Source organism: Siphateles boraxobius, unplaced genomic scaffold (genome assembly GCF_051911475.1).
Source record: "Siphateles boraxobius isolate OS27281-9 unplaced genomic scaffold, OSU_SipBor_1 22, whole genome shotgun sequence".
NCBI lineage: Eukaryota > Metazoa > Chordata > Actinopteri > Cypriniformes > Leuciscidae > Siphateles > Siphateles boraxobius.
In genome coordinates, this window is record NW_027508833.1 from 23,264,313 (window position 1) to 23,288,952 (window position 24,640).

At 41.5% G+C, this 24,640-nt stretch overlaps 1 protein-coding gene across 7 annotated transcripts in view; it reads left to right on the plus strand.

The window, feature by feature from the left end:
* Positions 1-24,640, plus strand: part of efcab11 (EF-hand calcium binding domain 11) — a 115,319-nt gene that overhangs the window by 8,626 nt on the left and 82,053 nt on the right. For 5 of the 7 annotated variants that reach the window (XR_013206629.1, XM_077239211.1, XM_077239212.1 and 2 more), the window contains exons 4-5: positions 5,352-5,453; positions 15,512-15,602. Coding sequence is in view for 6 of the 7 variants with exons in the window: in XM_077239211.1 (XP_077095326.1) it covers positions 5,352-5,453; positions 15,512-15,602 (193 nt within the window). In the remaining variant the exon portion in view is untranslated. The remainder of the gene's footprint in view (positions 1-5,351; positions 5,454-15,511; positions 15,603-24,640) is intronic. The other 2 variants (XM_077239216.1, XM_077239213.1) reach the window with 1 other exon arrangement.

Sequence of the window (24,640 nt, forward strand, 5' to 3'; positions counted from 1 at the left end):
AAACCGCCACTGGCCAATCGTGTCTTAGCAACCGTAAATAGGCGCGGGCAAGCTTTCGAGTGAGGGAAACATGCCGAAGCGTTGTGCGTATGGATTGTGCAAATCTGATACCCGGTATCCTAAAAGTTTGGATGGGGGAGTGTAATTTTTTTCTTCTCGAAAATCTAGAAGCCAAGGGGAGAAAGGATGTGCGTGGATCAAGCAGTGTGGGAGACCCCATTCACAACTAAGTGTCGACAGGATTAACAAAAACACATGCTTGGAAGTTGGAAATAATTACGGTTCTTTGTTCATAATGCACATGTTTTAACGTAAAATAAGACGTTTAAAGAAAAGACGGAGGCTCACTGACATACTTTAAAATATATTTCAGCATTTTGTTAATCGACGGCCTAACGTTACCCCTGACTGTGTAACTTTAACTCAGTCCGATCGCAGCTCTCCCGGTGTTAGAGTTATTCCACAATATTTATGGATAAACTGTTTGATTTATAATTATTAGATTAGTTTCACATTTCACTCACCCTGCTGTGCACGAACATAGCTGTTCCTCAATTTGTGTGTTTCCCATGTGAATGGTCAGCGTATGAGGCGGCGGCTGTTGCGAGTATAGGCTTTAGCTTCAATTTTTATTAAATTATTCTCTAATCGGTTGCATATTATGTCGTGGATATATCCCTCGAATGCATACTGCAGTCCCTTTTGTCTTGCTCTCTCAGATATTTCACATTATCTCATTGGGAATGTCTGACACCGGTGCATACACACTGTAATATATGTGCTAGACGCGAAAGCTTGACAGGCGTAGCAACAGTAACTAAGACGCCTTCGAAGGCCAGGCATATCAATACACAGTCCTACCGTTCAGCCTATCCCTAGCACCCCGTACATTTACAAAGTGCATGGACGCGGCCCTCGCACCCCTGAGACTTCAGGGCATGCGAGTTTTGAACTACTTGGACGATTGGCTGATTCTAGCTCGATCACATTCAGAGCTCATAGAACACAGAACCACATTACTCAAGCATCTCGAGAATCTGGGTCTCACAGTCAATTGGGCGAAGAGTTCGCTGTTTCCCAGCCAGAAAATCTCTTTTCTGGGAACAGTGCGGGACTCGCTGTGTATGACAGCACCTCTGTCGCCGGAGTGCGAACTGGACATTCAGCACGCCGTGAAATCCTTACGCCACGGCTCTATAGTCCCGCTCAAAAGGTTTCAGAAAATGCTGGGCCTCATGGCCTCGGCATCTTCGGTACTTCAGCTGGGCCTGCTTCGCATACGCCCACTGCAGTTATGGCTGAAAGCACGAGTTCCACCCCGGGCATGGACCTCTGGTCTGTTTCGCCTCAGGGTCGACATGAAATGCGTTTCGGCTCTGGAAACTTGGAAAATAGCCGACTGGTGTCAGTCAGGCGTGAGTCTGGGGACTCCCTCGAGTGTGACGGTGGTGTCCACGGACGCCTCCACCTCGGGATGGGGAGCGCTGCTCGAGGGCAGGCCGTTCTTTGGCCAGTGGTCAGAACGGGAAAAGCTCCAACACATAAACTGTCTGGAAATGCTGGCAGTCAACAACGTGCTACGGCGCGTTTGTCCCCAGATAAAAGGCCGCCATGTCTTAGTCCGGTCGAACAACATGTCAGTGGTGGCATACATAAATCGCCAGGGTGGCGTCAGGTCCCGAAACATTTACATGCTGACGGAACGCCTCCTGGTCTGGGCTCAGCACAACCTGCTTTCACTGAAAGCAGCGCATGTGCCTGGTCGCCTGAATCTGGGACCAGACTGTCTGTCCAGAAACAATGTCCCAGCAGGGGAATGGTCGCTGCACCCGCAGACGATTCCAACTGCTGTGGGAGACATTCGGCAGAGCGCAGGTGGACTTGTTTGTGTCCCAAGAAAACGTTCACTGTCCGAACTTTTTCTCCAAGAGCAGGGATGCGCTGGCCCACGTATGGCCCCGCTGCCCCCTCTATGCTTTTCCCCCCGTCTCGCTCCTGCCTCAAGTGCTGGAACGTATCAGGGAAAACGGATGCCCAGTGCTGCTCGTGGCTCCGCTCTGGACGAACCAGAATTGGTTCCCAGTCCTGATGCGGCTGACCAGCACTGCCCCGTGGGCGATACAGGTGAGGAGAGACCTCCTCTCTCAGGCAAAGGGCTCAATTTGGCATCCTCGCCCGGACTTATGGTCCCTACATGCATGGGCCATCAACGGGTACCCGCTAACCTCCCAAAGGGAGTGTTAAACACAATCATGCAGGCTAGAGCCCTAGACGGCTCTATTCCTCAAAGTGGTCGGTGTTCTCTGCCTGGTGTCAAGCTCAGGGTTTTTCACCCGCAGACTGCGGGGTTACGGAAGTGCTCTCCTTCCTTCAGGAGCTGCTGGATAAGGGCAGAACCCCATCCACGCTCAAAGTATACGTGGCGGCCATAGCGGCGTTTGCAAAACCGACGTCTGACCAGTCACTGGGGAAAAACGACCTGGTCGTGCGATTCCTCAGGGGAGCTCGGAGGCTGAATCCTCCCAGACCCCCCTCAGTCCCTGTGTGGGACCTTTCTACGGTTTTTGAAGCCATGAAAGGTGCCCCATTCGAGCCAATCCATTTGTCAGACATGAAACATCTGTCTCTCAAAACAGTATTCCTTTTGGCTCTTGTTCAGTGAAACGTGTAGGGGACTTGCAAGCGTTTTCAGTAAGTGCGTCATGCATGTAGTTTGGGCCTAACGACTACTATACTACTATACTACTATACTCAAACCAAGGCATGGGTACGTGCCCAAATCCCTCTACACACCGTTCAGGGCCCAGGTTATTTCCCTGTTCGCCCTCCAGGTTCATGATGAGGAAGAGGATGTGAGTCTCCTCTTCCCTGTCATGGCACTGAGAGCTTATGTGTCCCGCTCGTCTGTCTTCAATATTTGCTCTCAAAACAGAGCCTATCCAGATGGATAGTCGATGCCATAGCGCTGGCTTACACTTCTAAGGGCCTGCAGTGTCCTTTGGGTGTCAGAGCGCACTCCACGAGGGGCGTGGCCTCGTCGTGGGTGTGGTCTAGCGGGATTTCCTTGCAAGATATCTGTATGGCGGCAGGCTGGGCCTCGACGTCTACATTTATAAGGTTTTATAACCTAGAGGTTCCCGCCTTACAGGCCAAGCTGCTGTCGGTCTAGAATTCAGTACTATCTTCCCCGTTGCGCCGGCGCAGAATGCTGAGTTTTGCTTGTGCATCGCTCACTGATCGATAGAACAGCTCCATGGGTGTTGAATAACCCATACTTATACCCAGTTCAGGCTGAACACGTTCACCCTGTCTGCGTAAAACACTGTTAACATAACTAGCTCCTGTGGGATGCTATTTCATGGGGAATGATGCTTGTAGCCTCTCTTCTCCGACTCTCTGTGAGTCTACGGTGATTATGCACTATATGAGCCCTGGGCTACTGCCCTTGGGACTTTGGTGTCGGATCCCAGTACGCACGGCGTGTTGCATTGTGTTCCCCATAGCGTAAGATATTACGCAGTGTGAGAGATACTCTCGTAAGAGAACATACTCGGTTACTAACGTTACCTCGGTTCTCTCTAGAGAGGGAACGAGTACTGCGTATCTTGCCGTGCATACAACAGTGCTGGTTCGCTTCAGTGATGAAAACCAGTTTGTATCAGCCTGTCGAGTGTATTTATAGGCCAAGGCCACGCCTATTCTGGCAGGACGTGACGAAATGGGCGCAAAGCGCCCCCATTGGGTATCACGTCACGCAGGGCCTATCTCGATAGGCTGCTGCTGTTGCCGCAGGGCAGCCAATAGGCGCGCCAGCCGTCTTGCCTATGTCTGCATGCTGCCGCACAGCGTTTTACATTAATTCAAAATTAAGGATAATTTTTGGCTTCAATATCTCGTGGAAAAGAGGTTTTCCCCATAGCGCAAGATACTACGCAGTACTCGTTCCCTCTCTAGAGAGAACCGAGGTTACGTTAGTAACCGAGTACGTTTTACTCACAAGTTTTGCGTCATCTGATCAGCTCTTCTGATCGGCCTTTACGGTAACCACAGATCAAACTATAAAACGATTATCGGTCGATAACGATCACAGCACCCTTATTTATTTCGTTATTTATTTTCCTATTATTACATTTATCTATTCATTTATTTATGCAGGCTTGGTCCATGCTGTGTGGCATACATGCTAAAGTTTTTTGTTTTTTTTTAGATCATGAGAATTAGGATATAATTGGAGGGCAAAATGTGTGTCTATAAAAATTCTTTATAATTTAATTCAAATATGTATTTTCACAGCTATCTGATGATAACAGAAGCAAATGTCTCTTATGTGGTGTTTAAAATCTCTGTAGCCCAAAGTTGTCCTAATTCTATCAAAATTTGGCAGCACACATTAAAGTCTGCATGAAATAAAATTTCCCCAGTCTGTTTTCTGCATGTTATTGATCTTATTGTAAATGATTCATTACCCTATATTTTTTTTTCTTTCGGATAATCCATTTTACTTGGATGTGTGTCAAAATACAGAAGAACATGTATTTTGCTACTTCTGTTACATTGCAACTTTCTTAAGTAATTGTGACTTTTTAAATTCATTTTTTTGTGTGTAATTTTATGAAACACTTGTGGGTTTCTTGTCCATCGCCATTTGTGCTATAGATGTATGTCATACCTCAATTCATGCAGCTTGATAAGAGGTGTACTATTACTTTTCTAAGCAATCAGATGTATTGTTTTATGACAAAAATGAGGGAGGGAAGCCCTATCTAGGGACCAGAATATTATAGAAACTTGATAGTGAGACTTTATGTTTTTGGTCATGCAAATCAAGTACCACAATCATTTTCTTCAGAAAAAAAAACTACACTTCTGCTTACTAACTTGTTTTTAGAACGAAATCCTTTTTGTGTTCACGTAGTACTCTTTTATCACTTGTCCGTTAGGTGTGCGATTCTCAAAGGACGTATTACAGCTTATGTTTTGGCATGACTTAAAATGCAGTGGAGCCGTCACGTCTGTCCTTGGATCTCTTAATTAATTTGAGCTTTTCCCAACAGAGGTTTATCCCCTAGTTTCTTAGCCATCACTGTCAGCGTGGCCCACCCAGATCCCCACACCAAACTCCATCTGTATATTTGCTGTTTCGTGAGAATTCTATCTAGAACTCCCCAGCCTACCCTTTTCATCTCAATAACAGCACTCAGAGAAAAAATGACTACCCTGCAGGCAAGAGAGAAAGATATTACTCATTTAAACACAGTGCTTTCAGATGACTGCGGAAGAACCTGCACTTCAGACGAGAGCCTTGTAATAGACCCAGCATTCTTTCTCCTGTCTTTCTTTCTCTCTGAAAGGGGTCCCACTGGAGCAGTTTGTGCCTCTCATGGGGAGGAAGATGTCATCAGAAGATCCATATGAGAAGACGAGGCAGATCTTCACTGCATTTGACGTACATTGTATGTTCCTCCACTCTTTGCATTGTGCATGTTTAACCCTCTGGTGCTCTCCGTGTGGTGGTCAAAAATTACAGATTTTTTCATTTATTTCAATGAAAGGAATGTACTATATTTTAGTTTGATAATGTTTTTTTTATTTAATAATTTGTATTTTTAGCGGATTTGATGGTACTACATTATATTTGCTATAATCCATTTATATATTATAAGTTTTGAGCATAGACCTGCAAATTTAATTTCCAACTTAAACTGTCGTAAATCTTGAATCTTGGATACTTTACGTATATAGGCAGGAGCCAGTCGAACCACGAACGCCGTGCTACGTGCTGGTCGATAGTCACAGTTCAGCTCACGTAGCACGGCATTCAAAAGATGGCCCCTTTCTTTATATGCGAAGTTTACTGTCTTTATAAAGTATCTTCTTATTAAACTTTCTGTACACTTACAAAGTTCTCAATGCTTCTGTTTGCAGGTAGAGACACTCATTATGCTACCATGTTAGTGTGGGGCTATTTTGAGCCTTGTTAGTGGTATTAACTAGCGATTTTTATTTTTACTTATTCTATGCCCTATATACTAGCGTTATAAGTTAATCTGTGGTAAAACTAAAACTAATGCTAAACTGGGTACATTCGATTATCATGAAAACGCATCCCAGAGAACGGTCGACTCGGTACCCATGTGTTATTTACCCCTAGGTTTATTTTTGGCTGGAATTGTCCTTTACGTTTGATCTCTTTTTAAAAATGACGCTTTGTAAATTATTGCTGCAGTGAAAAAAGTTTAAAAAAGAGAACTTAAAGTTACAGAATTTTATGTTTTTTGTAATGAAAAATGTTTGGCAGCAGTACCAAAAGAGTTCACCAGATGAAGTGACCCATTAGTCTTAGTCTCCCATTCATTTCCAATGCAGTCATTTATGACCATGAGGAGCACAACAAGTGTGACTATTTTTTTCAGGACCATTTAACTTTTTTGAATCATGTCCACGATTTTTTTGTGTGTTCACATAGCAAGTGCAAAACCCTTTACCAAGTTCCGTACCAATCCGATGAAGTAAAAAAATTAAATAAAAATAAATAACGATTTAAAAAAAAAAATCAAAAAAGATTTTCGGTTTAAAATGACAGAAGAGCACCAGTGGTCATAACATGGATTATTTTAATATGTTCCATGAGGCACTTATAATGTTTTTTAAAGTTTTTTTTTGGCTGGTGCATCTTGCAACAAAAGTTTCTTTGTGAAATCTACTTTGCACTCTGCCTTATTTACAAAACAAATTGCTCAAACAAACATAAAATCTTCTGACGTGACCTGGGATGCCATTAGAATAAACAATCCACTTGTTTGCAACGCTGGAATCCTTCTGAAGTCTGTACAGAGACACAAATAAGCTGTTCAAACTGGACGTGTCAAAGAAAACATTCTTTCACTCTTCCATTTGTCCTGGTGTTGACAGACTCAAGCATGTGGATTATGTCAGAAACTGAATGTGCATCTGTATACCTTATCCAGTATAGACAGCATCAGTGATTATAATTTTTTATTATTTTTTTTTTTTTTGAAGCTCACATCCAGTTTAGACAAATGCCAGCCGATAAGCGACTGAATGATAACAAATCTCTCAATATCCAAATGAGCCGTTTTTGGAGTCGGACCTTGATTAAATAAATGCTTTGTTTATAACAAGGAGGATGTTTTAAGCTATGAAACTTGAATGTTTAAATTGTACAAAATACCTCTATATGTCAAAAGATCAAGGTAAATTTGATTTCTCATGCCATGACCCCTTTAACACTTTTGAATTTATACATTTTACGTAATTGATACAAAATTAGACTGGTGTATATCTTCCTGCAGACCATATGATTTTTATTTTGTGGAGATGCTAAAGAATAGAGAATCTAGATAAATGCACAGCCCTGCATAAACAAATCGATTTTGGGATTGTCCTCTGTGTAAATACAAGACATATGCACATTAAATCTGTGATTTTAGCTGACACTTTCTCAATGCAACTAACAAAACAGTACACATATCACACAAGCGACAAGTGCTAGGATTGGTGGAAAACACGACACAAACTAAGTTTAGGCCTCATTAGCCAGGGACAACTAAAAGTAGACAGAGGCCTAGATGGCCACTGGCTGGTGGACAGATGTAAACGTTCTTGATCTTATTGGTTACTACCTTTGTGATGGGTAAAATCAGCAGTTTTTCTGAAACTACCAACACCGTAGATAAGACCACAAATGTAATTGGGGAAACTCCATGTGCAGTTCAGTTTGACATTTCACGTTTGTGGCAAGCAATACGTGGCAGAGGACCATAAGAATGGCGCGAAGCCGGTGGCGTGACTGATAATGACCAATGACCACCTATCTTGCTCATCTACCTGCTCGCCGCACCGGTCTCGAGTTTCTCATGGAGGAGCTTCGGAAGCATAAAAGGAGTGCGGCGACAGTGAAGGACGAGAAAAGACCAGGCCTGGATTTGTGTTTTGTTTATGTGTGTGCAGTAGTCGTGTGTGCCACTTTTGTTTTTGTTTATTTATTAAAGTTGTTGAACGTTCGCTAGTTCCCGCTTCCTTCCCTTATCAACAAAACATAACATAAATTCCAGGCCTGGTCCTGTCTCGTCTCTGTGAGAAAATCACGCCACTCGTCCTGCATGCTGGCCACAACGATTATTGGCCAAGTTCGTTGTGTGCAAGAAAATAGACTTGGTGGATTACGGCCTGTTTAGTTTTGTAGCTCATCTGGTAGATCATCTTTTGATTCTAAGAAAACGTAAATTTTACCTTGAAGTGTACTTTGAGTCACTTTGAATAAGTGTTTGCTAAATGCTTAATTGTAATGGTGTATATAGTGCAATTGTAGTGAGCAGAATAAATTTTGAAGGAGGTGTAATGTATGTAGTGCGAGGTGCATTTGGTGTTGGGCAGAAACAATTACATTAGTTTTTAAAAAATATTCTTTAGCAAACAATGGCCGATGCTGTGCCATCTGTTAAATTTGGTCCTCAATATATAATGTATAGTTAGCCTACACATAATGATGGTGAAACTAATCCTAATAACTGTGCTTATGACAGCATTTTTAACACACCCGTTCTTTTCATATTATCGCAGTAGAGGGCGCCATATGTCCTTTTCTTTGGTCCAATGTTACTATCATGCAATGCAGTAGCGTGCACAGACCTCCGCTGGGGCAGGGGCTAAAGTGCGCTCCTCGGGGGTTAGGGAGGGTGGGAAAGTCTTGGTTGCTCCATCCTGTTATAACAAAGCCAGGCATATGTGCATATCCTTAACTGAAAATTGATTTTTAAACAGTTAATGCCTTACAAGCTTGAAAGCTAAATACAAAGATTCCCCAATCTTTAGCTGTAGTACTTTTCTGCCCTAAATTAAGTCATTCTGTGAAATGAAGTGTCTGAACCAACATTTGAGTCTTCAAGGCTGGATAGAAAACACAGAAAAATCTCTGGATTCTTTCGGCCTCCCTGGAACTGTTTGTAGGATATTCCAAAGGGAGGGAAATGTATAATTAACTAATTCATTTTGTAACAGAAATTATTTCACAAAGTTAGGAGTGACCACAGGAGGAGGATATCTGCTGACCTTGATTGAATCTGCTCAGAAGGGCTGAGGGATCTTATTTCATTAACCCTGCTGACCTGCAATTAAAGAGGAAAAACCGGTGTGTTTGAGCAGAATATTTATTCATGTGAAAATGCCTCTTCAGCAGGCATATTATGGACCTATTTTTGCCTGAAGCTCTCTCTCTCATTTGCTTTCTGTTTATCTCTCTTGTATCTCATTTGATTTCACAGTGGTCTTTGAAATATCCCTGACTTCCTATGAGCCACCCGATCAGGCTATAGAGCAATTTTACATACTCCCATAGCTAAAATAGTCTGCAGCAATAAGTACTAGGCATTAAAAAAATTACAGTTGGCTTTTAATTAGAATTGTGAATGTTAATGAACCATCAAATTCATTTTGAGGACCAAATTGCTGTGAGCGAGTTCACTCAACCCCTGTAAGAATTCAGAGCAACCTGAAAATTAGCTAATTTTAGAACCAATATTGGAATTCTGATTCTAACTTATTCTTAACTAACCCATAATTGTGATTATGATCTTAACTGTGTATATCAGCACTGACAAATGATAGTGCTATGAAATGCGCTTTGTATCAGATTGGGATCTTTTGAAAAATTCAATTGGCTTCTCTTTGAACAGTTGTGAATGAAGATGCGCAGCTGGAGACCTGAAGGACAACTGTCAGGCAGGGGTTCTCCACCAGAGCTTACATGCTAGCAAAGTGTCTTAATAATTTCAGCAGTTCCCAGATTGATTGTCTTTGTTCCTCTGCCAGCTAAGCTTAAACCCTCTGTCCTGGCTTTCTCTGCCTGATGTTCCTGTCAGCCTGCCAACAGAGGCAAGTCCTCTCCTAACTGCGGCTGAACAGTTTGCTCTGGATGAGATGTTTGACTGTTTCATCTGCACCGTCACCCCCATCCTCATCTTCAATGGGGATGCGTTGGAAGCTAAAGCGCGCTGAAGTGCGTCGCTCCCATTCAGAGCTGAAGTGGCAGCCTGCCCGGAGATAGAGCATGCTTGGTGCCGTTGGAAACTCTCCCGTTCTCACCCGGTGTGAAAGTGAGCCATGCTCCCTGCCGATTGCTGCTCATGCTTTGTCGTCAAAACATTTGATTTCTTCTGCATTCAGCAAATAAATCATGCCATTATACACCTTTTTAACACTTCAAATCTATTTACAGACGAGATGTGTAATTTTCGAGTTTTGAACAGGTCCTGTGGCTTCCGCAGGTGTGTGACTTGTCCCTATTGTCATGGCTGTGGAGGGCTGTGTTTGGTTACGGTTGGTGAGCTGGTGTTGCTTGGTCTGGCGTGTTGACATGCATGTCACAGTGCTCCCCCCCTCACCGCTGTGCCTCTCATCAATTCAGCAGACACGCTAAACAGATTCCACTCTCAGCTCTGACTTTGGATGTGAGCGCTCTAAACTTACTCAGGGGAGCCATTTCCTGCAAATCAAAGTCCTGTGTGCCAGTCGCAGAGAAGGCAGAAAAACAAGCTGTTCCTCTGAGCTTTCTGAAAGAGACTCCTGTAGACACTCTGAGATCTCAGCTGGTCTTACTCCTTGCTTTCACTAATATTTCACTGGTTTTGTCCATCCTTCTGTTAGACTGTCTCACAAATTAATTATGTTGAATAGCTGTCAGCTTTCAGCTGTTAAATGTAAGTACACAATTATATAATACCAATTTAGGTCAACCAATTACCAAGCCATGCTTAATTTTGTTCAGTCTGTGGTGTAAAAAGGTCGCATTAGCAATTAAAGAAAAAAACTTAAGCAAAACATTGTCAGGTCAAAGTTTCTGAATAAATTTGGTCCCAAATTGTTATAAATTTTACTGGTAGTCCACTGTAAAAAGACTTTTTGGCTATAATATGTCACAGTTTACTTTATTTTGCTATCCTCAATTACATACATAACTAGTGTCCTGCACCCACAGGTAAAAGAAGTGAAGTAAAAAAATATAAAAATGTATATCTGGTGTCTTAATAATTTTTGGTTTGTTTGTGTACAGGTTGCATGTCAATGAAAACAACAATAGCTCTCATGATGTGTATTATTAAGGGAAAAGCGGTTATTTTTAAAAAAATTTCTGAGCCATTTCGTTCTTCTGGTTCTGGTAAAAAGCAAAGCTGAACCAACGTCACAAAAAATGAGTGATTGGCTGTCTTGGCTGGAAAGTATGCTTTTATGTCATCAGTTTCTCCTTATTATTCATGAAAATAGACTCAATTAATCCAATCACTGTGCTGTATTACGCATGAGATCACATTACAGCTGAGAAGTCAAATGTGACGACAAATGTGACTCAGCGCTGTAACATACAAGTGTTGTTTGCATTTTCTCCCGATGAGGTCAGAGCTGGAGTTTGACTATATCAACACACAGAAAATGACTGTAACTATAGCCATGTTTCCATCCACACCTTTTTATCCGAATTAAGTGATATCGAATGAAAAATGCCTTATGGAAACAGTAAAATACGATTAAATTTCATGAATATCGACTCAAATGAAATATGTTCGGTCTCATCGGATTTTATCTTGATCGATATACGGCAAATGCGATAAAAGCTGATGGAAACGTTATTTGCCGAATAAATAATGAATTGCGATTAAGTTTTAGGCCCTTTTATGGTTGCAACACGCCACAAAACATAGAAGAAGACGAGTTCATTTCCGGCCAGTATTCCCGCTCTGTTTGCGCACACATGGCGGATGTCAACAAAGACAGATGTAAGTGGACAAAGCAAAAAAATGCTTCAACCAAAGGGTTTCCGTGAAGTGTCTCTGAACCACGATCTCCCAGAACTGATGGAGCGCTGTCGTTCCCACACCACAGGCTGCCTCCGTTGTCGTCGGTTATTTACGTGCATCTGCATCATCATAGCAATGTGTTTATAGAGTCGTTGTTTTCTTATGTTAGGTTTGCTTGTTATTACGTGGCTTGGTTGAATTCTAATGTAGAATGGACGTTGCCATGGACGCAGTTCAGAGACGGAACAGACTATTTTCTTTAGCAGAAGCACTACTCGTTTTAAATCAATAAACTCCTTTTTAAGTTAATATTTTGTGTCAAATTATTGATTTATTTGGTAGGTAGCCATGTAATAAGCAGGATAATGTATAGCGAAGCGGTTGTTAGCGAATACAACCCCTTCAGGCTAACAACCGCCTGGCATATACATTTTCCCTTACATATGTCGCTATCAGCTGGCACATAAGCAATATTAGGCTCCGTTTTGTCTAGCAAAACTTTGTTCGCAAAAGTTTGCTTGAATGTTGTTCGATTCAGTGCGAAAATGAATGGAAACACCTTAAAATGTCTCAAATCAATTCGATATACCAATTTGATCGCAAAACAGCATGTGACGTCATTACGTACAGGTTTTTATTCGCTTTAAAGCCGTTGGATGGAAACACACTTTCACCAGCTTTATTCGCATGAGTTTTTTTACCGAATTTCAGATAATTCGGTTGACAAGAGGATGGAAACATGGCTAATGTTTAATTTGTAACAACATGTGGAGCGCGCATGAAAGCAGTTTCTGCGTGGAAAGCCACATCGAGTTTAACAACACTAAAAAACACAGTTCATTACCGGACCAGAGCAAGTGTGTTTCAAGTTTTTACGGACATATTCAACATACTCTCCTACTGCAAACATGAGCAGCACCGTGTATATACACATATATCTGTATCTGGTGTGACCACCATTTGCCTCACGCAGTGCAACACATCTCTTTCGCATAGAGTTGATCAGGTTGTTGATTTTGGCCTGTGGAATGTTGGTCCACTCCTCTTCAATGGCTGTGCAAAGTTACTGGATATTGGCAGGACCTGGAATACGCTGTCGTAAACGCCGATCCAGAACATCCCAAACATGCCCAATGGGTGACGTGCGGTGAGTATGCAAGAACTGGGATGTTTTCAGCTTCCAGGAATTGTGTACAGATCCTTGCAACATGGGGCCGTGCATTATCATGCTGCAACATGAAGTAATGGTCGTGGATGAATGGCACAACAATGGGGCTCAGGATCTTTTCACGGTATCTATGTGCATTCGAAATGCCATCAATAAAATGCACCTTTGTTCATTGTCCATAACATACACCTGCCCATACCATAACCCCACCGCCACCATGGGCCACTCGATCCACAACGTTGACATCAGCAAACTGCTCACCAACACAACGCCATACACGCTATCTGCCATCTGCCCTGTACAGTGAAAACCTGGATTCATCTGTGAAGAGAACACCTCTCCAAAGTGCCAGACGCCATCGAATGTAAGCATTTGCCCACTCAAGTCGGTTTCCACGACGAACTGCAGTCAGGTCGAGAACCCGATGAGGACGTCGATCATGCAGATGAGCTTCCCTAAGACGGTTTCTGACAGTTTGTGCAGAAATACTTTATGCAAACCGATTGTTGCAGCAGCTGTCCAGGATGGATGGATTATCTCGGTAAAGGAGAAGTGCTCACTAACACAGATTTAGACAGATTTGTGAACAGTATTTTCACTATGGCCTTTTGTGTACATAGAAAAAGTCTTAGATCTTTGAGTTCAGCTTATAAAAAAGGGGGCAAAAACAAAAGTGTTGCGTTTATATATTTGTTCAGTGTATACGTGCAAATACAGACTACGTTTACCTGCAGCCAATACGTTTATTTCACACAGCCGTTATTTTGAAATTGAAAGCGAGGCTCCGGTGGGAAGAACCCCGGAAGTAAAGATAAACAACAATGCCTTGGACTACCAACCTGAAGCTGCTGCCGAGATTTACACTATTGGATGTTAAAATCCAATATAGGATGTGTATATAGTTCGTTCCTGCTTCTTTTTTTACTTTCTGAATTATATATAAAAAAAATATTTTATTTATAAATTAATTTCACTGTATATAGTCTAAAGTATGAAAGACATGTATGTACAGTTTTAGAATAACTCATTTCTACATTAAACAACAATACACCATCGCACTGCAATATCCTGTGATTAAAGGCGACACTTCCGGTTTTCTTCCCACTGGAGCCTTGCTTTCGATTTCAAAATAACGGCTGCGTGAAATAAGCGAATAACTTGTTCAAAACCGGAATATTAACAATAACCCGGTCGGGCACGGCCATGTAAACACCAGCAAAAACCCGAATATGCTCATATCCCGGATTTTAAAAACCAGGATATGATCCCTGGGGTACCCCTTTTCTAACCCGAATTTTTGGTCATGTAAATGCGTATCGGCATATCCCCATAGTGATTTGTGTTCTGCGCATGTTCTATTCGCAAGGAATCTTGGTCTTTTGAGTAGAGGAACTTCTCGGTGCATACAAAAACCCATGTGCAGTATACCGGAAGTAAACATGGCAAGACGCAGCACAGCATACTTTTGGAGCGAAGTCAGTACCAGCACCAAAGCACAAACAAAGGCGATCGCTATCTGCCCCGAACTATTCATTATCCGCGTGCTGCTGCTGTTGTTGTTGTCTTTGGATACAGGAAGAAGAATCGGAAATGACGCATATTGCGTCTTCAGGTTGTCCATACGTCCAGACGCTAACCGTGTGTCGCCCTTTACATCGGGATATTGCAATTCCATACATACAGGAGTAACTCTCTCTGCTCACACATGTAAACAGGTTATTCCTAATGTTTCAGAAACCCGAATAGTGACCTTAACCCCACCATAACCCGAATATTGGCTGCATATAAACGTAGTCAATGACACAGCGGTACATCTGATCATGAACAAGATGACACGATGGATTATTCTAATACACAGAAGACAATTATGTAGATCAAAAAATTAAAAAAAGAATGTGTAAAAAAGCCTTTATTCTTTATTTATATATTTATTTATTTTTTTTGTTAGTTTTTTTCTCAGTCTTTTTCAAAGTTGAGGTGTAAACAACCAGGCTAAAACAGGAAGGTTTCATGACACTTTAAAGCTCAGGTACACTTAGTTTTCCATGTTCTGCTCCGCAGTCTTTCAAAAAATACTCATTTGACCAAGAGCGCGGACGCAATGAACCATTTGCATGCACACAAATCACTCGCATATGCACCGTTGTCTGTACACAAGCCCAGATGGACACAAAAATGGGTCTGCACGTGGCCGGTATGCGCAAATATCAGTGGATTTACTGATCATGAAAATGTCATCATCAGGCAGACAGTCTGTGAGCCAGAGCAGAATTTGGACAAGGGAAGTATACTTTCAGCTTTAGCCAGCAACCTTTTATGGGGTGGAATGAGCAGAGAAAGCTGATTTTATTACTTAAGATAAGAGAAAATAATGAGAGCATGCTCTCAGGTGTGCTTATCTCATTTTCTTTGCCTGATCTCATGCGAATGTGGCATTCTAATAACACACCCGGCCCGGCAGTAAAGGACTTTTTGATGTTTTAAAGTATTAGTCTTATTAACTCTTGCTCTTGGTTTGTACTTTCTCCAGGTCGTGGCTTCTTAAAGATGGATGACTTCAAAAGTGCCTTCAAGCGAGTTGCCCCTCGTCTCCCGGAGAGAACTGTGCTGGAGGCTTTCCGGTAAGAGTTTGTGCCCCCGGCCTCTCTGTAAATGCATGATTCAGTGGGTTATCTGATCTTCCTCTCAATCTCTCATCTTTCCATCATCCTTCTCCTTGATTTCCCTTTCCAAAGTAGATTACAAAGGCAGCTGGATGTAATTACGCTTTGAATGTGTTGAGTCAGAAAGTGATTTTTCTGCCCATCGCTCAGAACAGGCCTCCCACCTCAACCACGGCAACAAGCTCTGCGTTTGGCCGGCACTTTGTTACTCAAAGTCCTCCTGTGTGGGTGAAAGTGTTTGATACAGTCCCATGTGAGAGTAGAACAGGTCTGGAGATTTTGGAGGCTTGCTGTTTTGAGATCTGGCTGCTCATTAGGGTGAGAACAGTGCCATGCTCCCTGTGGAGTTTCTCAGCCCCTTTCCACCTCCATTCAGGCCCCATGGCTGCGTCTCTGTACATCTCATCCTCTCTGCCTCGCTCAAAAACGTTCTAAATAGGTGGGATTCCGAGCCTTCGTGTGCTGAGCGTTCACACTCATTTCAAACAGTTATCACTAGACCCAGAGCTATCGCCAGATCCCAAAGCCAATATGACATTCGACAATCTCCCACTAAGATCTCCGCATTACTTTCGTACTATGATGTATCTAGAGGTTTCAGCTTGTCCCTGCGTTTGCAGTTATAGTGACACATTATTATCAGCCCTCAGCTGAATCTCTCTTCTCGATTTCTTATCCTTTTGAAGAGGTGATGTGGATACCGTATGCAGTTCTGAGACAGGGGGCAATTCATCTCTTTCATCCTGTGTTTGAGGGCTCAAAAAGAGATGCAACATGTGTCTCCTTGAGTGCATATGTGCGCATTTTTTTTTTTTTTTTGGACAGATTTAGTTCATTGTTTCATGTGACTCATCCTCTGCGGTTGGCCTGGCCCCTGCTGCAATTGCAGCTATTGCAGGCCAGTTGTCCTGCAAGGCCGGTTAAAATATACGAACACCCTCTCACACTGCAGAAACCTTGATCACTGACAGTGTAGATACTGTGTCCTTCTGACCTCAAGCTCAGCTCATGTACTAGGAGCTGATAACCTCAGAACCTCTGTGAGACATTGAGTTGCTATGAATCCAATGACATGCCAACACAGCATTGGCAGAGTGACTTATGAGTTCAGGAGGCACTGTGGCATTTGTTTTTAATTAAATGTCGCATTCGTGTCAAAACCGAAGCGCTAAGGGCTTATGCCACAAGAAAGCATATAGCACGACTTTAGACACTTTAGAATTTGTATCCAGTGACTTCTCAGTCGGCATTAGGGTTGTAGCTAATGATCAGTTTGATAATCAACTAATATAATGATCTGATATTAATCGGCTATTCGATTAATCACATCTTCATTTGAACAATCTCAATATTCTTAAAATCCCAAGATCAATCCATTACTCGATATTTACTCATTATCCTTTTCTGACTAACTTAACTCGGATTGACCATTGCGTTCATGTGCTCAACATTGGCTACAATGATCAGCACTTCAAAAACACGTTGTAAATAGAAACCTTTGACGCTCGTCACTCAGCGTTTACACAGATACACACAGAAGTTTTTGATTCATGTTTGATCATGACGTCACATCCCGTTTTTATAGCATAAAATAAATCACTAAAACCAAACTAATTGGAAAAAAATTTATTAACACTTGAACATGCCTGTGTGATAAGAACGACCTAAAATGACAGAAACGATCTTTGGGAAAAAAATTATTTGAAGTATAATTGCATTTTTTTAGTTTGGATCGCGTCCCATTCTATTACATGCAGAGGGCGGGGTTTATGACCTCCACTGCAGCGAGCCACCAGGGGGAGATCGAAATGCTTTGAATTTGAGTCTGTTCTCCACAACTGTATAAATTCTAAAGATTTGGATTAGCGCACGAATATAATTGATTGCTTTTGTGAATTTATGTTGCGTTTTTGGTGTATTTTATGGTTCTATTGTCAGTCACAACATAGGACTATACTGAAAAAAACACCTTTTGTGTCCCACGACATATAAAATAAATATTACATGATAAATAATGGTTAAACGATTACAGAAATGCAATTAGGTTAAAAAAAGTTTTTAAAGTGTCAATAATTTACGTTTTAATCCTGTCAATAGGTTAATATTGTATGTTTCAGTGTCTATTGAATCTCAAGTAAAAGTACATGTCAAGTCAAGTCATCCTCATTTATATAGCGCTTTTAACAATGTAGATTGTTTCAAAGCAGCTTTACAGAGATAAACATATAATTTAAGGTAACAGAGATTGGTTTAGTTTTACAGTGGTTCTTGAAAAATGTTTTTTCCAGCTAAAGTTTGTTTTGATTGATTCACTTCCGTCTAAATGATAGTTTGTTATTAAATTAGGGGCCGCTAAGACGACACCGTTCTCTCTAAACAGACTGTAAATGTGAACCTGTGATAGACGCTGATGGCGTTCACATGCGCATTAAGAATTGATTCTATAGTTGTGTGCGTTTGAATATATGTGCGCAGGTTTGTAATTCCTTACAAACCATGCCTAAACAAACTACTTGTCTTGTCTATAAATTTTGATGCAGAATTTTATTTTATCTTATCACTTCGGGTAGGTACGCGAACCAAAAAAATCCACAACGCTTTATCTGTAGAGTGGTATAGGGATCCTCCATAGGGAGAGGCTAGTTGGCACTAACACATGTGGTAGAACCACTTTGCGTACTGGTAAATTACATATGAATACTCATGAGATCACATTGTATTATTTTTTAATTATCTTTTTAGTTTTAATTTTAATTTTAGTTTAGGGTTTGGTCATTTTTTTATGTGCTTTTGTCATTTTTATTAGTGTTCACAATAAAATATGCATATTTTATTTCCATTAGGTCCAATAGATGATTATTGTAAATAGTTTTAGTTAACAATAACAAGGTCAATCAACTGTTTTACTACAAAAACAGGAAAATTAACAAGTTCTTGTCAGTTAATGCCGACTACTTATTTTAGATCTGTTTGGCTTAGCTATTTGCTGGTGATTCTCTTCCACCCTCTCAGGTGTTGACCTTCACCAGTTGATCCGTATCTCCCGCCATGTAAAGCCATGTAGATGTTTGACTTAAGCAAGAGCAGAGAAGCACCTGGAACAAACAGGAACACTCCGAGCACTCCATGTGTGTATTTGTGTCTTTGCGTGTCAGTGTGTGTGTGCGCTCTGGTCCCCAGCTAGCGCACATTCAAAGTCATAACCTTCACGCCGCTGTGCCATCTTGTTTTCCTCTCTCCACCTCCTCCGGTTCTCCTCCGCCCCGTCATCCTGCCACTGCTGACAGAGTGTGGCAGCAAACGGACCAAATGGAAAAAAATGGAATTCCAAGGGAGAAGTGAAGGAAGAAAGAGAGAGAGAGAGAGAGAGAGAGAGAGAGAGAGAGGGAGAGAGCTCACCTTGAATGCTGTGTTTGGAGTTTATCTGCACACCCAGGGCTGTGTTTAGAAAAGATTATCACAACAAAGTGATAACCGGGATTGTCTGCCTTTGGTGTCTCTTTCAAAAGAGTGCACGGGTTGCCCCGTGTGCCCGCAATGTGTGTGTGCGCGTGTTGTCAGGTTTGCTCTTCTTTTATACCTTGAGATAAACTGAAGCCTCTGTTTTGAATCTGTTTGTGTTGCGACCCCTTTGTGAAGAAATGAGCAACACCCTTTTCCTGTCCTTTTTGGCATAATTATAGCAGAACAATGGAGCGCCCTGCAGGCTTCACACTATTAGCAGACGTGCTGTTGCCTCTTTATGTGCTAGAGATTGATGGACACGTGCTGCCTCTCTGAATGAATGTTAACACCGCCATTTCTCCCCGCTGCTTGTTGCCATGGTGACGTGGTACGCAGAGCTGGTGCCATCACACCTTGAGCGCTGCCTGCAGTTGTTTTTCTTTTTTTCCCTCCCTTCTTCCGCTACTCTCTGCTTTTCTCTTTTGTTGTCGCCGTTTCCAGAGCAACTATCTGCCATCACCTTTCCATAAATACCTGCTGCACACACATTCTTATAGTTCTTGAGTTACAAGAATGCAGCGTTTTTCCCTCTTATTCACTTTATCCTCCTCCCCCTCCACATCGCTCTCATTCTCTCACTTGCTGAGGAATCTCAGGTTTCTTTTTGTTCTCCTCTCTGACATCCCAGCTTTACAGAATTGGCCTTACTAATAAGTCCAAAGTAAAAGCCCATTTTGCACCATACATCCTTTCATTCTCTTTTTTAGTGGAGCTTTTATGTGCATTTGTTGACTGAATTATACTACATCCACAACTTGATCACTTTGCATGTACAGTATCTTCCTCTTTCTTTGACTATACAGGACAAACTGAAGTTAGAGAATTGAGCTCTTGGTGCAGTCAGGTGCTAAATGTTATGTTAGTTGCTTAAACAGAAATCTTTTGGTTTTTTCGCCTCCAGTTAGGAATCTGAACCAGGAAACTTCTTGCACACATGTTTGAGGATCTGCCACTGTCTTAGAGCTAGCTTGTAATTTATTTAGAAAATTGTTATTGGTTGCTCTGTATGTTTTTGATTTTAACAAAAAAAAAAAGACGTCTTGTCATTTGTTAATTAATCAGACACAGTCACATTGTTGAAAATCACTATTTTTACACAGCCCTACTGTATCAAAACAATAATGGTGACATTTTATTACAAATGTGTTATAAAAGTTTTACTTTGAAATTGAGTTAAACAAAGAGAAAAGCCTGTAGAATAATAAAACCACTTGCCCTTATCAATGAAAAATGTAATTGCATCTCTCTCTCTCAATTGCAGAGATGAGTGGCGGTTTACTCGTACTCTCCAAAAACCTTGTGTTCTCCGCTTCTGTCTTCAGAGCCTCCCTAATCTGAAATGGAGGCTAATGAAAAAGTGAATTAATTAGCATTCTTAAATTAAACTTCTCTAGGAGTTTCGTCTTATTAACCATTGAGAGCTTTTTATGTGCCTTTAAAAAATATTAATGCAAATTACCCCACAATGTGAATGCCTAAGGCCATGCAAGAGGTTATGGTGAGTATCTCTTTCTCTCAAAAAAAAGAGGGAAAAAACGATTTTACCTCTGTTTTTAAATATGCATGCTAATGCTGTCCTGTTTAGGCGTTTTCAGAGCTGAGGAGATCACATAGCCTGGTATAGGGTCATGGCTCCTTCATGCTATTTTTTCCCCGAGAGTGGCGAAGTGAGAGAGAAATTGGTGGTGGGGATAGAAATGAGGAAAAACTCCTACAGATCAGTAGCAAATTAGCCCTGCCTGTTCTCAGCGTGAGTGCATTTACTGCATATTGAGAGTTTGCCCTTTCCCTTTGCCACCATATCAAGGTAATTACATTTCCTTTGTAGTACTCTGAAAGGAGGAATTGCTGGCCTGGAGTTTCACTGCCCGCCCATGGAAGCACAGAGTGCATAAATCCCTTAAAATAGCCCTTTCCCCCCTCTTCCTGCTGACACAATAAGCTTAATGAAGGCACAATAACACAGTCGATTCAGCTCTGTACTGGACACTCAGAAAGCTACTAATGTTTAGCTGAAGAGTGGCTTTTGGGAAAAAATAACATTATTCCTTCACACTCTCTGTCTCACGACTGTTTGACAGTGCAATGGACCTAATTTTGTGGGAGGTGGAATTGATTAATCTAATTTCAGCTAATTTCAACAGTCTCTTGTTTTCCTCCCTTCTTTTAGTTGTCTCATAGAAATAATAAATTGTGGAAAAGGGCAAAGCCTGCACAAGTGGTTGCGTTATTTTCCCATGAACTTCATCACCCATTCACAGATGCAGAATGACGATTAGGAGCGAGACAAAAAATGCTTAGATTAATCTTTTTATTTTAGATTTTTTCCTTTGTGGACCCTTTATCCGCTCTTTCTTGTTCCCTTTCTGTCTGTTTCTCAGTCTTTAGGCAAGCGAGCTGGTTATAGGCAGACTCCGAATTCAAGCAGGGTTGCCAGAGGGTAATGCAGTAATCACATTGGTTCCCCTTAGAGTGGGCGAATGGGTGAGGAGAGCGGTGCCCTCTGCTTGTGGCTGTTCCTCCAGCCTCTGCATCTGTCTGGCTGGCTTCACTTGCAGAGGGAGGCTAAACATACACCCTGTGTAAATGCAGAAAATCCATTTCTTTTTGTATTGTTCCATGTCTGCCTTAAAGACCTGCTCTTTTAGCCCATTTAATTTTTGTATACTTACCGTTTCTCTATATAATTTCAATTTGACAGCCATATATAATTGATTTTTGTATCTAACCTGATGGTTTAGTTTTTTCTCCCAGTTGTGCCATTGGTTGTGAAATTATTTTGAGCTTGTCAGTTCCATCTGAGATTTCCAAACCCCAAATGTCTTCGACTTCTTTTTAAACCAATGGCTTTTATGGAAAGGGGGAAGGGGAAAATCAGAGTAATTCCATTGGGGTCTTTGTACATTGTGTAGTTGCCATGACAATTACATTAGTCTCCACTGGCAATCATCCACCTTGTTGGAATTCTAATGAGGAAGTTTTTCCCCCTCCTACTTTTTTCTGTTTGGGCGTGTGTGCGGCTATCAAGGATCTCCTGCCATAGTGGAAAACTGCGTTCCTTGAAGCGAAAATATAAGTGCCTTTTAAATAGGGCCACGGAGGGGGCCATGGTCTGCTGTCTGAGAGAGATAGCAATACGCTGCTGGGCTGTGCCCATTACTCTCTCTCCCGGGGTCTAGGCTAATAAAGATGGCTTGATACATCCGTCAGAACGTCTGAGAGAGCGAGAGGCGTTGTTCCAGGAGTGAGGCAACATTGGTGGCGCTCCCCGAAGATGAACGATAAGCATGCATGGCAAGAGTCCCTTTAAAAACTTCACTTTAGTCAGAAGGAAACAAGCGTGACTTTTTTTCTCTCTCTTTTTTAATGGCACCTTTCTGTGTTTAATTTGCTTTTGAATGTTATTCATTTAATTTCCACCTGCAGGCATATCTGTTACTGCACATAAGACGCTAGATTTCCTGCGTTTAATATGTACCGGTGAGATCATAATCTGCAGAGTGATTTAAGGAGCTTCTGGAGCGCTGAATAAATCAATGAATTAATTAAGGCTATCAAAGAAAATGATCTCTCTTCTATCGAGGGTACGTTCCAACCAAGCTCAAATCACACAATCTATCGAGGTTTATTTCCTGATACAAAAACAAGGTCACTGAAGCCCTTACCCTGATTGATGTTGTCTCTGCTCTTTATTTAGTGACACTTTATCATGTTTTCTTATTCTGTATGGCGTGATTTTTGCTAGAGAATACTTCTGTGGCAATTTTGCTTGTCAATATTCCTATTCCCAATGTGGAAGAGGAAGCAGTGGGAGTCCATTCGGTCTCAACAATGTATGCTGCTCTTTATCGATGCTTACGCTTCTCTTGGGACTAAATCAAGATGTTGAATTGAGTTGAAGCCACAGGACAAGCATCTAGGATGAGAGGATACAGGAAGTGCCCAAGCTCCGAGCCATTCTGAGCCAGGGGCGTTAAAGAAAAATTCTGGCCATTTACTGTGTGTTTGATGCTGATGGATTGGGATTGCAGGGATGGAAGGAAGCTCACTGCAGCACTTGTGTTGGTCCCGCATTCTCCTCCCATAAGGACCTTATATAACCCCTGTTCATGTTCCTTTTATGTTGTGCTCTCGTCATGTTATGTTGTTTCTGTCTTATCAGACAAAATCCTTTCTCTTATACACAGACAGCCATATCAGAACTGCTTTCAGAAGGGCATTGGTCACCTAAAATGGCAATAGAAAGATGGGACAGGGACCCCTTTATATGTGGTATAAAATGTTATAAGAGTGCTGCATTTAAGAGTGATCTTCAATATCTACATTATCATCTTAACAGACTTACTTTATAATGCTTGCATCAGTGTTTTATTTAAATACTTTAATGTGTATTTTATATATATATATATATATATATATTTATTTATTTATACTACAGGGCTGTTGAATGCTTGATTCTGATTGGTTGAGAACGTTCTAAGGTGTGCAATTATTTTCAGGGAAACGCACGGCTAAAGTAGTTTCAGGCAGGTTTGACCGCATTACAGTTCCATATCACTGCGCGTAGTTAACTGTAATAACGGAAAATAGGATCCAATTCATAACAAGAAAAAACATGCAGCCCCATGCACTTGATCTGCAATTTTCGATTTCTAACTTCACAATCAAAGGACACATGCAGTTTAATTTTAATAAATAAAGTATATAGTCCTATGAATAGAAAATTAAACTGAATATATAAAATAAATTGATAGTCCTGCTGCACGGGTTTTCGTAATTATTCCAGATAATATAACCAATAAATAATTATTGATAGGCCTACTTATTAAAGGGCTTTGTGTGTTTAATTTATTAGGTTATCTACTGTCAATTATAGAAAACAAGAACGAATTAATTAAATAATTTAATTAATAAATAGCCTATAATAATATTGACGCGCATGCTTTTCTGTCTCATTATTGCAACCTCTCTCTCTCTCTCTCTCTCTCTCTCTCTCTCTCTCTCTCTCTCTCTCTCTCTCTCTCTTTCTCTCTCTCTCTCTCATAACTGTATAAAGCCGGGACACACTTACTAAGGCCAGTTATGAATGTAATTTGATACTTATGTTATGACTGATCATGCCCAAACGCGTGTTCAGCGCGTTCAGTGCGTTCAGTCTGTGTTCACAGTCGGTGTTTAAGACCTGCTACAGTCGATGGAAACAGTCAGTCTTCGAATGTTTCAGCGAGTCGTAAGTGTGTCCCCATCATTAGTCTGCTATCAGTGGCTCAACCCTCCGTTACTAACTCTAAAATGACGTTTTGGAATTAGCAACAGAGGCATGGGATTAGATGTGGGATGTGACGGTGAGGATATTTTCCCACCGGTTATTGGTTAATCGACGTGTGACAACACCGGTAATCACTAATTTAAAGGCAAACGTAAAATGCGCGCGTTTGCACGGGCATGCATAATTGGTGGTCGTGCGGAGCAACACTGTTTTGTTATTGTGC